This window comes from Stomoxys calcitrans, chromosome 2, assembly GCF_963082655.1.
Source record: "Stomoxys calcitrans chromosome 2, idStoCalc2.1, whole genome shotgun sequence".
NCBI lineage: Eukaryota > Metazoa > Arthropoda > Insecta > Diptera > Muscidae > Stomoxys > Stomoxys calcitrans.
Window position 1 is genome coordinate 113,609,335 of NC_081553.1, and position 16,037 is coordinate 113,625,371.

Here is a 16,037-nt window from a genome sequence, read left to right on the forward strand (position 1 = left end):
CCTAACGCAATTGTTTGGACTTGTTCGCACGCAGACGCTACTCGTTTCGACTTGTTAGCACCCCAACGCGTTTCGTTTCGAATTGTTCGCACTCTAGTGCGACCCGTTTCGACTTGTTCGCACCCTAACGCTGATTCGTTCGCACCCTAACGCGACTCGGTTCGACTTGTTTGCATCTTAACGCTGATTCGTTCGCACTCTTACCCTGCTCTTATCTTTTCAGTTGCCGGCCGAAGTAGTGGCACCTACCGAGATACACGCCTTAGCCTAAAAAGAGCCCCGAGTAAGCCCACAATCAGAAGAAAACCGAGTACCAACCGAAACCCCGATCAAACTGAGAGTCCCACTATCTCGATCCGTCCAAATACCGAAGAAATCTACCGAATACTGAACCCACCCCACCAAGTGGCTCAACTCCCGAAATCAATGTCCAGCCATAATAGGCAACCATAACGAAAATGCTTAAAGGAAAAAAAAAGATCCAAAATACTGTTCAATGTTTAACGTTTTGTTTTATTATATATTCAAAAGGAAAAAATTAATTCAAAATAATTGTAATTCGTATAACTAAATTATTAAAATTAGGCTTTTATAACTAACACATTGAATATTTAAACTAGTTAAAGTAATTAATAGTTTTAAGACTTTGATTCGCTTTCCTTAACTCAATGTGCGAAATAACCTTTGTTTTAATTTTTAATAGTAATAATAGTAGTAATAATAATAAATAGGTACAATTACAGATGTAGGTTTACTCTCTAATATGGTTAATTTACACACTCATATCGTATGGTACTTTTAAGGTATGCATGTACGTAGGCATGTATTTGTGGTAATGTCTTGTAATAAATATAGGATTTTATTTATAATTATTACTAATTATCTGGTCGTTTACAAATAAAATATTGCTTTGTTAAATTTGCTTTATTTGCATTTGAGAGAGAAAGAAAGAAAGAAAGCATTTCAGAAGCGCTGGCGACATGCTTCCTTCAATAGGTGCCATGAAAAATTTGGTGTTTTTTGCAATTCTAAGAATAAGCCAACAAATAATTCTATATTTAGGGATTTAGCAAAGTTGAAAATAATTTTTAATTTGGTAAAATTCCTAATTTTGTTATTCGTTGTGGTCTCATGGTCGGTGATAGAGATGAAGAATTGAAAAGAATTCTTCAATTAAAAAGCAAAATATTTTTTTTTTATTTGTTCTAAATGAAAAGGTTCACTACGTTTAAGGCAATTTTGCTGTGTCTTGTGGATATGTGATATGTGTACTGGTAGGTGGTATTGCCTCTGGGATGGGGTTGAGGATATGCTCAGATTTCTTTTTTGTTTAATAGTAGGCCTGTTTAATAGCAGCACTGGTGATTAAAAACGCTGATCCAATTAACAAGAAGGTTATTATTTTAAGAGCACTTGGCCTTCCGGAAGAATCTGTTGAAGAAAACATTGATGTTGATTAAATCGATTGGAGTTTTTGATGTCGTTTTGTTATTTTGATAGTTGGTTAAACTTACTTTTCTTACTGGGCGCCACACGATAACAAATCTTTTGTTCGACATCAGTCTGAAGTCCGATTTTGCACTGGCATACAGAGTTGCGGCATTCCACATTTTCGGGTTCTTTCTCTACAAAGCATTCGCTAGCTCTAGAACAGGGTTCGCCGAGTTCTATTAAAAAAAAAATTTAATAGAAAAATAAAATTATAAGGCAATAGAAAGGTATTAATAGGGCCGCCACCACATCCAACATAAGCATACATCTAAGCCAGAATATTTTTTTTGTGTGTTCTCTACAATGAAAAGTAACTTCATCGAGTTCGGTCGGGCCGAATCTTGGGATCCCACCACCATGGATTGTACCAAAAATTTACAAAAACCAACTTAACCTTTATGTACAATATTTTCGCCAATTCAGCCAAAAAGACTAAGAAGAGCTATATCAGACTAGAGTTGGCAAACTATCGATTATCTCAACATTTTTGATATTTATACCCTAATCCAACACTGTGGTACAGGGTAATATAAGTTTGTGAATTTGTTGGCAACGCTAAGAAGGAGAAGAGCTAGACCCATTGATATACCAATCGTCTCGATTCACTTTCTGATTCGATTTAACCATGTCCTCATGTCCATCTGTGAGCTCAGTATTCTTGTAAGCAAGGTACAGGTTGTATTTGTTGTCCAATGGTCACGAAATTTTAAACATGTTACTTTTTTGGCTCAATCTAATAACTTCGCTCGATTTATATCGAGTTTTCTAAGAGATCCCACCATAAGGGTTGTTGTAGATGGGTTCTCATCTAAAGAATATATATTGACCGCAGGAGTACCACAAGGCTCTGTTCTTTCTCCCTCTTTTTATGCCCTCCACCATAGGATGGGGGTATACTAATTTCGTCATTCTGTAACAAGAATATACACCCATAAAGTATGTATATTCTTGATCGTCATGTCGTTTAAAGTCGATGTAGCCATGTCCGTCCGTCTGTCTGTCGAAAGCACGCTAACTTTCGAAGTATTGTAGTTATGGTAGCCGCTTGAAATTTTGCACAAATACTTTCTATTAGTGTAGGTCGGTTGGAATTGTAAATGGTTCAAATCGGTTCATAACCTGATATAGCTGCCACATAAATCGATCTTGGGTCTTGACTTCTTGAGCCTCTAGAGGGCGCAATTTGTATCTGATTTGACATAAATAAAGCACGTAGTGTTTTAGTATCTTTTCCAATAACTGTGTTAATTATGAATCAAATCGGTCCATGTTTTGATACAACTGCCATACAAATCGATCTTGGGTCTTGACTTCTTGAGCCTCAAGAGGGCGCAATTCTCATCCGATTTGACAGAAATAAAGCACATAGTGTTTTGGTATCTTTTCCTATAACTGTGTTAAGTATGATTCAAATCGGTTCATAATCTGGTATAGCTGTCATATAAACTGATCTTGGATCTTGACTTCTTGAGCCAATAGAGCGCGCAATTCTCATCCGATTTGGCTGAAATTTTGCATAAAGTGTTTTGTTATGACTTCCAATAACTGTGCTGAGTATGGCGCAAATCGAAGCATAACCTAATGTGGCTGCTATATAAACCGATCTGGGATCTTGACTTCTTGAGCCTCTAGAGGGCGCAATTCTTATATGATTTGGAAGAAATTTTGTACAACGGTTTCTCTCATAACCTTCAACATACTTGTCTAATATGGTCTGAATCGATCAATAGCTTGATACAGCTCCCATATAAACCGATCTCCCGATTTTGCTTCTTGAGCCCCCTACAGGGCACAATTCTTATTCGAATGAACTGAAATATTACACAATGACTTCTGCAATGTTCAGCATTCATTTATGGTCCGAATCGGACTATAACTCGATATAGCTCTAATAGCACAACAGTTCTTATTCAATATTCTTTGTTTGCCTAAAAAGAGATACCGCGACAAATGCGATCCATGGTGGAGGGTATATAAGATTCAGCCCGGCTGAACTTAGCGCGCTCAGACTTCGCGGGCGGGTCAAACTTCGAATCCTATCTACTCGTTCGCGGATGACAGCAAACTCTGTTATTAATTTTCGTTCGACAATAGGCTGAGTCTTCAAGTTATTGAAGACAAGAGGCGTATTATGGACTTAACATTTTGCCGGGATTTGCTGGCCATTTCTGAGTGGGGTCGAATGACCAGAGTGGATTTTAATGCACGCACGACACATTACTGTCTTTTTTTTCCCACAAACGATTCACTGACACTTTGCAGCAGTCAGAGGCTTTTTATGTTCTGGGTATGAAGATGCAATGTAACGTTGGTCAAAACATGTATTCGAAGTGTTGAAGGAACCATTCAAGTGCTTGAACTTTCTTAAGCGGTGTAAGTAATATTTCATTCCCTCTGATTTTCTTAACATCTATACTAGGTACATCAGGCTAAAGATGGAATACAATTCGCATATATCGGTCGGAGCTTCAAAATCATTCCTACGGCCGTGTCCAGAGGCGAGCGTTGGTGTTGTTTGGCGATGGTGGGGTATCCAACTCTAGTGTTTCCCTTGAGCATGGAAATGTGGTTTGTATGGCGCTGTTCTTTCGATTCTTCCAGGGTGTGTGTTCCTAGGAAATTAGTCTTCTGATTCCTGACTTGAGGCTGTTTGTAAGAAATACGAGACTTTCTAAAAGCTCACACCGGTTTGTAATCGATTGGCCAGCAGGTCGGACCATGCACTACCGAGAGATTTTTTTTTGCTTGAACGCTTCGTATGTGGAATCGACTTCCTGCTGATGTCTTTCTCACCATCTACGACACCTAGAAATTCATTACAAATTTTAATAAACACGACGACGCTGAAATCCTGGGTTCGAATCCTTGCGAAAACATCAGAAAAAATTTTCAGCGTTGGTTTTCCCCTCCTAATGCTGGCGACATTTGTGAGGTACTATGTTATGTAAAAACTTCTCTTCAAAGAAATGTCGCACTGCGGCACCCCGTTCGGACACGGCTATTTAAAGGAAACCCCATATCAATGATTTTACACTTGAATAGGGCAGCACTCAGTGATGTGTGACAAGTGTGTCCCTCTTCCTTAATGGAATGGATTAGGACCGATACGAACGGTTCTAGGCGTGAACATTGCAAGTTCAATGAAGGAAAATCCAACCAAATTGCATTGGGATTGCTCAATCCATGAGGCTCCACAAATCAAATTGGTTGTTTGATTTTTTAGAAGTTCTAACAACCAATTCAATGCATATTTGAAACATATGTTAGAGGTCATAACAGAACGTTTCGCCCACAATTGTTTAGATAGCCATAACAGAACCTATTCAAATCGGCGGGTAATAGTTGTGCCCTTCAAGTGCTTAGGTAGTTAAGCACATGATCGATTTACGGATTGCCTTTGGTTTCGAGTGACTTACCTTTTTTAACTTCACAACGGCCATTTTGGAAATGTTGTTCATCGGCACAGGAACATTTTCGATTAACGCAGGTGGCCAGCAAAGGTTTACACTGTTCAGTTTCATCACATTCTTCTTCGATTTCCTCCGCTAATGATTTGGGAAGAGAGGAAGATTTATCTATGCTTGATTTACATATCCATTGTCACACTCACCTTCTTTAAGACACTCATCCTTGAAATGAACAAAACCTTTGCGACATTGACAAGTTTTTTGGATATTCTCGGCACCACTGGAAGTTGTTGCTTCGCATTTGGAATTGGCAACATTGGTACATTCGTTATCATCCAAACACTCAGCACCAAGACCTAGGGCCAGAGAGGGAAAAATGCTTGTATTTTGTTATTAAGACAATAGTTGATGTTTCCTTACCAGGTACACATTGTTCGTCTTTTTGTACGAAACCTTCTTTACACATACAATGACGATTGGAGCAGATTGTATGTTCTATGGTACATGCATCGTTGGAGTCACACTCGGAACCTAAACCTTGCTTGTAGACACACATCTGCAAGAGGTTATCATATTCAGCGTATTCTTCACAGGTGCAGCGTCTGGGAATATCGGGTTGGCAATAGGCAGCACCAAAGGGACTACATTGGCTATTCGAGGTACATGATAGGTGATATTGTATGGCTATGGCGACAAATAATGGAAAGAAAACAATTATTAAGAGTTTAGTAAGACAGGGAATAAATGCTGTTTTTTGAATACTCACGTTTACGGCATCCTCTGAGATTCCTCTCGTAAAAGAAATTCTTTTGGCAAATACATTTTTTGGATACAGGATCGAATTCATTTTCACACTCATCTGTACTTTCCGCTATCTCGCCCAGTTCTGAAAAATAGTGAAATGGCAAACGAAAAAATTTTTAAAATGTAAATGGTGACCGAATTTAAATAAAATTGTGTACCCTATATGAGAGCTATATCCAAATTTTATTTCTTGGGTAAATTTTCTTTGATAACCGCTTTGGAGCAATACTAAGATAAAGTGCAGTAGTATGATGAAGGGCTGTAGATCAGAAGACATTTTGCTTAGTGAGGTCAACTACATTCAGTTCTAAAAGGTCTACAGCACAGATAGGATTGGAAGCGATGCCGAACATGAAGCTTATTAATTGAAGCTTGAAATTCAGAAGCAGGAAAGGCAAGGTCATGCTTCTATTTTAAATATTGTATTGCTGAGGAAGTTCTTGGACTAATTAGCAAGGAAACCTTATGTTATGTATTCTCGACAGGAGAAATTGGGAGACTGATAACGTTTTAAAGGACGATGAGACTTCTACCTTCACGGATAGCATCCAGATAGAGTCTACTTTGATATATTTGATCCTAGCATGTTATTGGGACCAAAGACTGTGTGCTCTGCATCATCCAAAACCTCTTCTTCCTCGTAAATGCAGAATGCATAGAAGTTTATGTAGCCTTTCTTTCTATCGAACCATGGTTGTGTGTCGGGCATGAGCATGAAGGTCCATCTCACTTGCCTTTATTCTCTCTCACGTGCCTTCATTCCCTCTTGACTACCAGCGTGTCTTGTCGAGTATCTTTCAATATGGACTCCTGTTGGGGGTTCACCATGCCATCAATGACGAGAACTGCGGGTTCAGACACTGGTCGCTAAGATGACTTAACTCTTAGAGCGGCCGTGAACTGTACCGAAAGCAGCGCCTTGGCCCACCTCGACTGTAGAGATTTATCACAAATCTCGCTTCCTTATAGAAGTTTACTGAATTAAGCCTCCACCATCAGTTTGCGCCTGCCTGGAAGCGCTCCTTTGATGTTCGCCATTAATTGAGCCGTTATTTTTGCAGTTTTTTGCACTGCCAGCTGTATAGCTGGTAAACTATCGACAATAGCAACATTCGATATTACTAATAACAAATATCGATAGTATCGATGAGAAAATAGGGAGATCGTTATATAGGGGAGTTGTATTAGGCTATAGACCGATTCAGACTATATTTGACACGTATGTTGAAGGTCATGTTGTACAAATTTCACCCAAATCAGATAATAATTGCGCCCTATAGAGGCTTAAGTTAAAAATTCAGCGAAATCGGAGAGGATTTGGGCCCTCTAAAGGCTTAAGAAGTCAACCCCCAGATCGGATTAATTGACAGCTATATCAGGTTATGCACCCCATACTTGGCACAGTTGTTGAAAATCATAACAAAACATCTCGCGCAAAAGGCTCAAGAAGTGGCTAGTGGCTCAAGAAGTCAAGATTCCAGATCGGTTTATATGACAGCTATATCAGGTTATGAACCGATTTGAACCTTACTTAGCGCAGTTATATGATATGGCAATCCTAACTAGCAATCCTAACCGACCTGCACCTATAAGAAATATTTGTGCAAAATTTCAAGCGGCTAGCTTTATTCCTTCGAAGGTTAGCGTACTTTCGACAGACAGACGGACGGGCGGACATGGCTAGATCGACATAAAATGTCAGGACGATCAAGAATATATATACTTTATGGGGTCTGAGACGAATATTTCGAGGAGTTACAAACAGAATGACGAAATTAGTATACCCCCATCCTATGGTGGAGGGTATATAAATCAGCAGATCGATTTATGTAGAAGCAATATTAATGCAACAGACCATTTGGGAGTCATGGGATAAATCTTTGACAAAATGTTAGCCCAATCGTTGGATAATTGCGCCCTCTATAGGCGCAATATATCTAATAGGATACATTCAGTATCACTCCATATATTTTTGTACAATTTTGAAAAAAAAAAAATAATTTTGCCGAGAGCATCGATAGGAAATTTCTACCAATGTCTAGTTGTGATAATGACCTGCTGTGGTCTTCGTTGCGCCTCGTCCGTTTTTCTCGCTGTGACAGCGGCAAAGTCGTCTGTGTATCCGACCAGAAATGGGTTTGTTGGCATCTCCAGCCTCAGTATTCCGTGGTAGCTGGTGTTCCAGGAATTGGGCCCAAGTATGGAACTTTAGGCAGAACCCGACGCTACTTTACACCTCCCCATTCCTTCGGTGGATTTGTAAAAAAGCTTTCGGTCTCTTATCTCCATCTCCAAGCCCCGCAATAAGTCCACCTACCTGAGACAGTTAGAGGCGTTCTTGATGTCCAGTTTTGCCAATAGAATAATGGGTCTACTACGCGACTGCAGCTGTTGGCCTGGTTCCACAAACTAAAACTACGTCCTTTAGGGCCCGTGTTGTCGACTCAAAACCAGCCATTGATGTTGCCTTGCATCTGGAAGCATTACATCTGACAGACATCCGTTATAGATATTCAGAAGCATTTAGGGTCGTTTTGAGGCGATTATCTTTATGATTTTTACTGCGACTCCATCGCGGCCGGGCTCCTTTCCGCTTTGAAGGCTACATGCAACGAGTAGGAGTGCTTCAAGTGTGAATGGGGAGTGTATAAGGAGCCATCCCTTAAGACCAAGTGCTCGTCGCCTTTAAACGTCCGTATCCCAAGTCTCTCCTTCAGGAAAGCAATGCAAAATATTTAAATTTGCCCATGAACATTCCATTGAGGAATAGGAGCAAACTTCTCACATATCAATGAGTGCTGTCCGATTCAAGTTAAAATTCAATGATAAGGGCCTCCGAGTGCGAACGGCGTGCCACAGTGCGACACCTCATTGGAGAGAAGTTTTTACATGGCTTCTATGCATGCGTCACAAACGTGACCACCATTAGGAGGGGATAACCGCCGCCAAAATTTTTTTCTGATGTTCTTGCCAGGATACGAACCCAGGCGTTCAGGGTCATCGGCGGACTTGCCCTGTGTGGCCTCCCCTACGGAAAGTAAATCTTGAAACTCCTTTCTCAAATAGATTTTGGTCCGATCGTTCTTCATGTTGTGTCCTCCTCCGTCAACATTCGAGCTCCCCGAGCCTAAGCGCAAACTTGGCGGTATATTTCCAAATTTAGACCTCATAGGCGTCGTATTCAGCATTGGTTTCAAACTTGCCTTCCATATACATCTTCAGTTTCGATTGCAGAAAGGGCCCTTGAGGACGAGACGACTGTTGCAAGGCTGGCCACCTTTTCCCGGGAAGTATTTCTTAGGAGGCGGACTAGACTTAGTGGAGGTATGAATGCACGCTAGCTATCCATAACGAGGTGTTGCTGTGCTGGCGCGACTGTGTGATTTGGTGCTGCGCATGACATGGCCTGGCACCTGCCTTGCCTATGTTGATGCAGCGGTGTTTGCCCATTGTTGATTCCCTTAGCTGTTGTGGTTGTGATCGGTCACCCGTGAGGGTGGCCGCGTTGATTGTAAACTCCCATGTTGATGCAGATATATGTGGCGTAGCCCGTGAGGGTTGCCATGTCCTGTTTGTGTTTGTATATATCGTCCCGTTGTATGTTTAATGCATAGTTTTGTATGCTGGCTTGAGGTCGGCTTAGGGCGATTCTTCTCATTCAGGTAACCAGTCCGGAACTGTTTGGGGTTCAACTGATAGTAGTCTTTTAAAGCTACGAAGTCTGACCGGAGACTTTAATCTGGTACCATGGGTGTCAGGAGCCCCTGGAACTTTGGTTCCAGCCTGACAATGGTAAGGCCCCAGTAGGGAGCGACGTGGTGGCTGTAGTTTGTACCCAAATCGCGGGTAGAGCATAAGCTCGGTGTGGAGTTGCGTTTTCAACCGGTTGCCGTTACCCATAGATCGGAAGGAGTTTTAGGTAGTGCTCCGCTCCTAACAAAGGATCAAATTGGTACTCATTTGTGGGTTACCACATGTGGGGGCGTTGGTAGAGGCATTGTATTCACCCTTGGGCCTTGGGCCTCGCAGGTTTGGGCCGCGATGGCAGGTATCAGCGTTAAACTCGACATTCGTGCAGAGAGCCTATTACCGGGATTTCACTTGTGACTTTTGTACTGGCAAAGACCTTTGCTTGAAAGACCATACACTATCCCGGCATTCTGGGCGACAACCGATATCGAGTGTATCAGTGTAGGTCCCCAATCTCTTCCCTGACTCCATCTGGGATCTATCAGTGAAAACCGAGGTACAACCATCTTTGTACCAGGGCTGCGGAGTCTAGTGATCGACTCCGACCCCGGGTCAACTCCGAACCAAAGTTCGGCTCCGGCTTCGACCTCAAAAACTCGACTCCGCAGTCCTGCTTCATACACATCATCCATATCCTAAATCTACTCGCCTCATCGTTAATATCGGAATAGGTACTGTGGTCGTATCCGTCCTCCTTCATCATGCCGAGTTTTCAAACCTGCCGGGTGGGGCTAGTCTTCAAACCTTCACTAACTGCAGTCGTCCCACCATATATGTGTCAGATATGTCAGCACTGGTTAGGCTTGAGATGAGATATCAAAAAAAAGCAAGCATTTTCCCCTAAAAGTCTTAACTGGAAAATAATTCTCAGTTGAAAGGTATTTGGGAGTAGATTAAAAATATGTCCTCTTATTTAGGCACTAAGTTGGGGGATCCGCTTCAACCTCAAAATAATCCCCAAAAGAATATGTGGGTCGATCGTATAAAAAGTTATTTAAGGTAGTTTATTAGTCTGGTATTTTTATTAGGCACCAAGTATCCGGGAAAGCCACAGCTCAGAAAGACAATCCCAATGCGGACATGTAGTCTGCCGGGACATATGGAACTCAAATGGAAGATCTATGGGAGTATTGTAATCTGGTGGTAATATTAGGGACCAAGTGTCAGAGGGTCAGAATTGGGGACAAATGTCTGGAATTGGGGACAACCATAAAATCACCAGATCGATATATTATGGGACTCAAATGAAGGTACTTTGAGTGTGTTGTACAATTTCAACATTAAAAATTTGGTATACGGTTGGTCCACAAAAGAGCTGTGGGGCTTTAAAACTATTGTATCGGATATGGGACTTATAGTACTTGTACTATGCCCATGGTTATGGGCATAGGTCCCTCAAAAAAGTTGTAAGCCTTTTAAACTTACCAGCGAAACATTTTCCACTCTTATTGTAGTAACCTTGTTTGCACAAGCATATACCATTGGAACATATGGAATGAGGAAGTCCAGTGCAGGGTTTACCATTATCGGTGCAAGAGCTGCCAACTGCAGAAAAAAAAAACAAGAAATTAACAAAAATTTGTTGTATACTCATATTTCCATTCGGTTTGACTTACAATTTCTATTCTCAATATCGTCATCAGTGTTCGACACAGTTGAAAAAGTTTTTTCATCATCATCAAAACGAAATAGGGCTGGGCGTCGTCTTTGTTTCGAAGGTCTGCGGCTGCTCGAACTTGTCGAGGCGGTTGTAACAGTGCCAACATTTTTGGTTTTTGGCGCCAAAAATTTTAACTCAAAAGCTTCGATGCTAGTCTGAACAGCGATTTCTCGTAACTTTTTCGTAACTGGCTCTGCCTCGGGTTCCGTAGCCGTTGCTGCCTCTCTGTGATATTTTGAGGGCAACACTACACGCACGGCCTGATCCTGCTGCTGGTGCAGCTCCTCCTTTGCCTTGGCCTCGTGATCAGCGGGATCGGTAATAATGTCCTCGGACTCAGTATCGCTTATGCTGCGAAAATCGATGTCGCCGTTTAACAATCTGGACTGATTGTCCAAGACGCTATCGCTGGGTGAGGATTTTGAGATATTCGAAGTGGTTTCAGAAGATGTTGCTGTGGAAGTTTGTCTTTTCGTTGTTATATTGTTGTTGTTGATAATGTTATCGTTATTATTATTGTTGTTGTTGTTACTGTTATTATCGTAATTGCTGTTGGTGATGTCGTTGTTATTATTGAAAGCTTTCACCTGTGACGTTGTAACATTGTCCTTTTGAATTTCATTTACATATTGACATTTTAAACTAACACATTCAACATTTTCACCTATCTCCTGACAGTCGGCGTTAACGACACAAGCATCATCAATGTCTAGGAAAATGGGAATAGAAAATGGAAAGAAATGAGTATGTGATTAAATTTCAGAAGGATAATGAAAGCCAGAAGAGTACTACACATTTAAAATTGAGAATTTTGCCTCTTAATGATAGTTTTACCTAAAAAAGGACCGATTTGGTCCATTTTAAAAACCCCACGGACCTGGATCAAATTTTTAATGATTTTTGTTTTCCTTCCAACGCAAAAGTGGTAGACGGATGGACACTGATAGATCGACTTAGGGCGGGTTGCCTGTAGAACAAATAGAGCTCGTGATAACTAACCGGTACATTAATTTGCCCAGTTCCTTCGTGGAATGTTCAGGGCAAATTTTCATTTTTACATTTTCACATTAATTTATCGTGGGGATAAGCCTCCTGTTATCGAATTTGGTTTTCTCGTACACTTTTAAGTTAATTTAGAAGATATGGCAACATTACGCAGCAAACACCAATAAAAGTTTTCGCGTACTCAAAAATTTGCAAAATTTTTAAGTCGTTCGTTCTGCAAAATAACTGTTGGGAGAGTGAAAAACATTTGGGGAGTTTTGAAAATGAGAGGTTGCAATTTTCTGATGGAGGTTTTCCCAGCAAAAGTTTTTTACTTTCCTTCAAATATTTATTTGCAAATTGTTGATGGAAAAGTACGCGAACACACCTAATATTACGCAGCAATCGGTTAACAAAAAGCAGCTGATTGTGTATTACCATCTGTTTGAATTTATCGGGAATATAAGTTACTAACCGCCAACCATCTGCCGGATAAGTTTCATTGTTAGCATAAGCAATAAGCATATATTCAGAAAAACAAAAAGGGGAAAGCCTGCAAATCGTTGAAATTTATTATTCGTGCTCTGTGACATCTCGTTGAAAATCCACTTTTTTATCGAAAAAATTTGTTCAGGTCTAATTTAGGTACAAGGTGATACTTCTCTCATATCAATGAGTGCAGTCCGATTAAAGTTTATGCTCAATGATAAGGGGCCTCCATCTTTAAGCCGAGTACGAACGGTGCACAGTGGGCGAAAATCTAAAAAAAACTAGTAAAATATATGTCGTGTGAGAACAGGTAAAGATATTTGTTTGAAATTTGAAATGGCTAGAGCTGAGCAAAATTTCAAGGGCCTAGACGGTCCGCGCGCCTCTTGACAGGCCCCTAAATTTGCTAACCTCGGTATTTCGAAAAATTGTTCGGACTTCCAAATCAGCGGATTGCCATAAAAGAATATTTGACAGCCCCAACAAATTATTAAAATACCGAGATGACTTACTTAAGGGACTTGCTAAAAGGCACCCGAACAACCGTCATTGGTCTTGAAATTTTGTGAAAAATCTCACTAACACTTTAGCTGAAACCATTTCAAATTTTAAAGAGATATCTCTACCCGTTCGCACACGGCATATTTTTTACTAGTATTTTTTTCGATTTTCTTCCAATGTGCGGCGTGCCGCATGGCGACACCACTATGTAGAGAATATTTAACATGACTGGATACCTCAAATCATATGTTGGAGACCCGTGTAAAATGTCAGGCAATTCGAATAAGAATTGCGCCCTTTGGGGGCTCAAGAAGTATAATAGAGAGATCATTTTATGTGGGAGCTGTATCAGGTTATAGACCGATTCAGACCATAATAAACACGCATATAGATGGTCATCAGAGAACCCGTCGTACAAAATTTCAGGCAAATCGGATAATGACTGTGACCTCTAGAGACTCAAGAAGTCAAGATCTCAGATCGATTTATATGGCAGCAGGGTATGAACCGACTTGAACCTTATTTGGCACAGTGGTTGAAAGTCATAATAAAATACGTCATGCAAAATTTCATTCAAATCGGATAGGAATTGCGCCCTCTAGAAGCTCAAGAAGTCAAGTCTCCAGATCGGTTTATATGACAGCTATATCAGGTTATGTACCGATTTGAACCGTACTTAGCACAGTTATTGGAAGTGATACCAAAACACCAAGTGCAAAATTTCAGTCAAATCGGACTAAAATTGTGGCCTCTATTGGCTCAAGAAGTTAAGACCCCAGATCGGTTTATATAGCAGCTATATCAAAATATGGACCGATATGGCCCATTTACAATCCCAACCGACCTACACTAATAAGAAGTATTTGTGCAAAATTTCAAGTGGCTAGCTTTACTCCTTCGAAAGTTAGCAAGCTTTCGACAGACAGTCGGACGGACGGGCAGACGGACGGACGTGGCTAGATCGACATAGAATGTCACGGCGATCATATTTATACTTTATGGGGTCTCAGACGAATATTTCGAGTAGTTACAATCAGATTGACCTATGGTGGAGGGTATAAAAATCTCAAAATTAGACATGTTCAACTTACCCATTGATTTACGACGGCATATGTTGCCATGTCTATGATAATATCCATTGGCACAAGTACAAAGATTATCTTCACATTGGACCGAATTGCGATCGTAGGCAAAGTAACAGTCCAGATCGGTGTCGCAGTATTGATTGAGACCATTTAATTGACGGCAGCGACCGCGTACATAGGTTTCATCATCGGCACAAGCGCAGACCCCCGACTTACATTTGGTTCCCGATGGCATAAGATTGCATTGAACACTTTCTTCGCATTCGTCACCATAGAGTGACCCCTTCAGGCATTGTGTAAAGTTGCTGGAGAAGACGCTCTCTGCGTCATTGCATTCGCATCGACCATAGGCGATGTTGCACTTTGAGCCCTGGGCCGAACAGTCGGCATCCCCTTCACATGGCCAGCTGAAAGTGTTTGAACCTGAATAAGAGTGAGAAAAAAAAGATAAGCCCAGATAAGTTATAAGCATTCGCAGGTATCTCTATTGATATGGGGCATTTGGCCTGGTGGGCAGTGGAATGGAACAATTCTTTTCAGGTCAGCGGTATGGTATCTACGATAATGATGATTTGCTATGTCATTGTTTGCTTGCTAATGCTACCACTGCTATTGCTGCTCAATGTGGCAGGGTAGGTTTTTATTTTTGGCCATTCAGTTGGTTTTCAACAAAAATTTTATTACTCATGGTAAATATCTTTTGGCCCAACAGGTGTTTAATTCTTTTATACGGGTTTGATTATCGTCCATAAAAGCGATTGATAAGAAACAATACGATTGGAAGCATGTCAATCAATACATACAAATAATATACATATGTATGTATGTATTGTGCTAATGACACTTTAGCCACTAAGATAGTCTACGCCACTGGATTGTTGGGAATGGTTAAAAATGTGTGGTTTTTTTATACCGTACACCACCATTGTGGTACAATGTACTATAACTTTGTGCATTTGTATGCAACGCTAAAAGGGAGAAGAGCTAGACCCATTGTTAAGTACACCGTTCGTTCGTATGAGATCCTTATATTTGGACTCAACTGCGTTCAGCCATATCAACTTAAGCTATGGGGTATCTTTTTTGAAAAATTGTAATACCTTAGTCTATGTCAAGGTAATAATTTCCATTTTAATCGTTTAAACACAACTTAATTTTCAATGCTTACTTTACAGTTGGGTAAACATTTCGATGTGCTGTGGCATTTCGTGATGTAGACATTCACTTTCAGTTGATAAATGAAAAACACTTGTCTGACAAAAAAAAAAAAAAAAAAATAAAAAAAAAATCAAAACAGAAACCTACTCGACACGACAGGCATACCAATGTAAAGGAGGCCGACACGAATACCTATTTCATCGTCGCAATAAATCTTATATACAGTTTATGAATGAATAGGTTCAAGGCAATATGGACTAACACAAATAGCATATGAAATTGTAGTAATGAAAAAACCTCTCCATCGAATAGAAGAAAATACTTCTATTTACACAAAATCTATTTTTTACTCTTATTTTTATATCCAACACCGAAGGAAGGTGGTATATCCATTTGCGATCCTAGAAAGCCGGCCCTTCATCCGACCATTTGTCCGCCAGTCCGTCTGTCTGTTGAAATCACTCTACTATCTTTAACAAGTAAAAGCGTGCTAAGTTCGGCCGGGTCGAATCTTATATACCCTCCACCATGGATCGCATTTGTCGAGTTATTTTCCCGGCATCTCTTCTTAGGCAAAAAAGGATAAAAGAAAAGATTTGCTCTGCTATTAGAGCGATATCACCATATGGTCCGGTACGGACCACAATTCTATTATATGTTGGAGACCTGTGTAAAATGTCAGCCAATACGAATAAGAATTTGGGGGGT

The 16,037-nt window shown here is 40.5% G+C and overlaps 1 protein-coding gene across 2 annotated transcripts in view; it reads right to left on the reverse strand.

Annotated features, from left to right (window-relative positions):
- Positions 1 to 623: 623 nt before the first annotated feature.
- Positions 624 to 16,037, reverse strand: part of LOC106089804 (prion-like-(Q/N-rich) domain-bearing protein 25) — a 63,373-nt gene continuing 47,959 nt past the window's right edge. For both annotated transcript variants that reach the window (XM_059363341.1, XM_013255796.2), the window contains exons 2-10: positions 14,178 to 14,594; positions 11,069 to 11,821; positions 10,878 to 10,997; positions 5,665 to 5,784; positions 5,319 to 5,582; positions 5,102 to 5,254; positions 4,908 to 5,036; positions 1,515 to 1,667; positions 624 to 1,431 (exon numbers count right to left, since the gene is read on the reverse strand). In XM_059363341.1, coding sequence (XP_059219324.1) covers positions 1,331 to 1,431; positions 1,515 to 1,667; positions 4,908 to 5,036; positions 5,102 to 5,254; positions 5,319 to 5,582; positions 5,665 to 5,784; positions 10,878 to 10,997; positions 11,069 to 11,821; positions 14,178 to 14,406 — 2,022 coding nt within the window. In that variant the 5' untranslated portion in view covers positions 14,407 to 14,594 and the 3' untranslated portion in view covers positions 624 to 1,330. The remainder of the gene's footprint in view (positions 1,432 to 1,514; positions 1,668 to 4,907; positions 5,037 to 5,101; positions 5,255 to 5,318; positions 5,583 to 5,664; positions 5,785 to 10,877; positions 10,998 to 11,068; positions 11,822 to 14,177; positions 14,595 to 16,037) is intronic.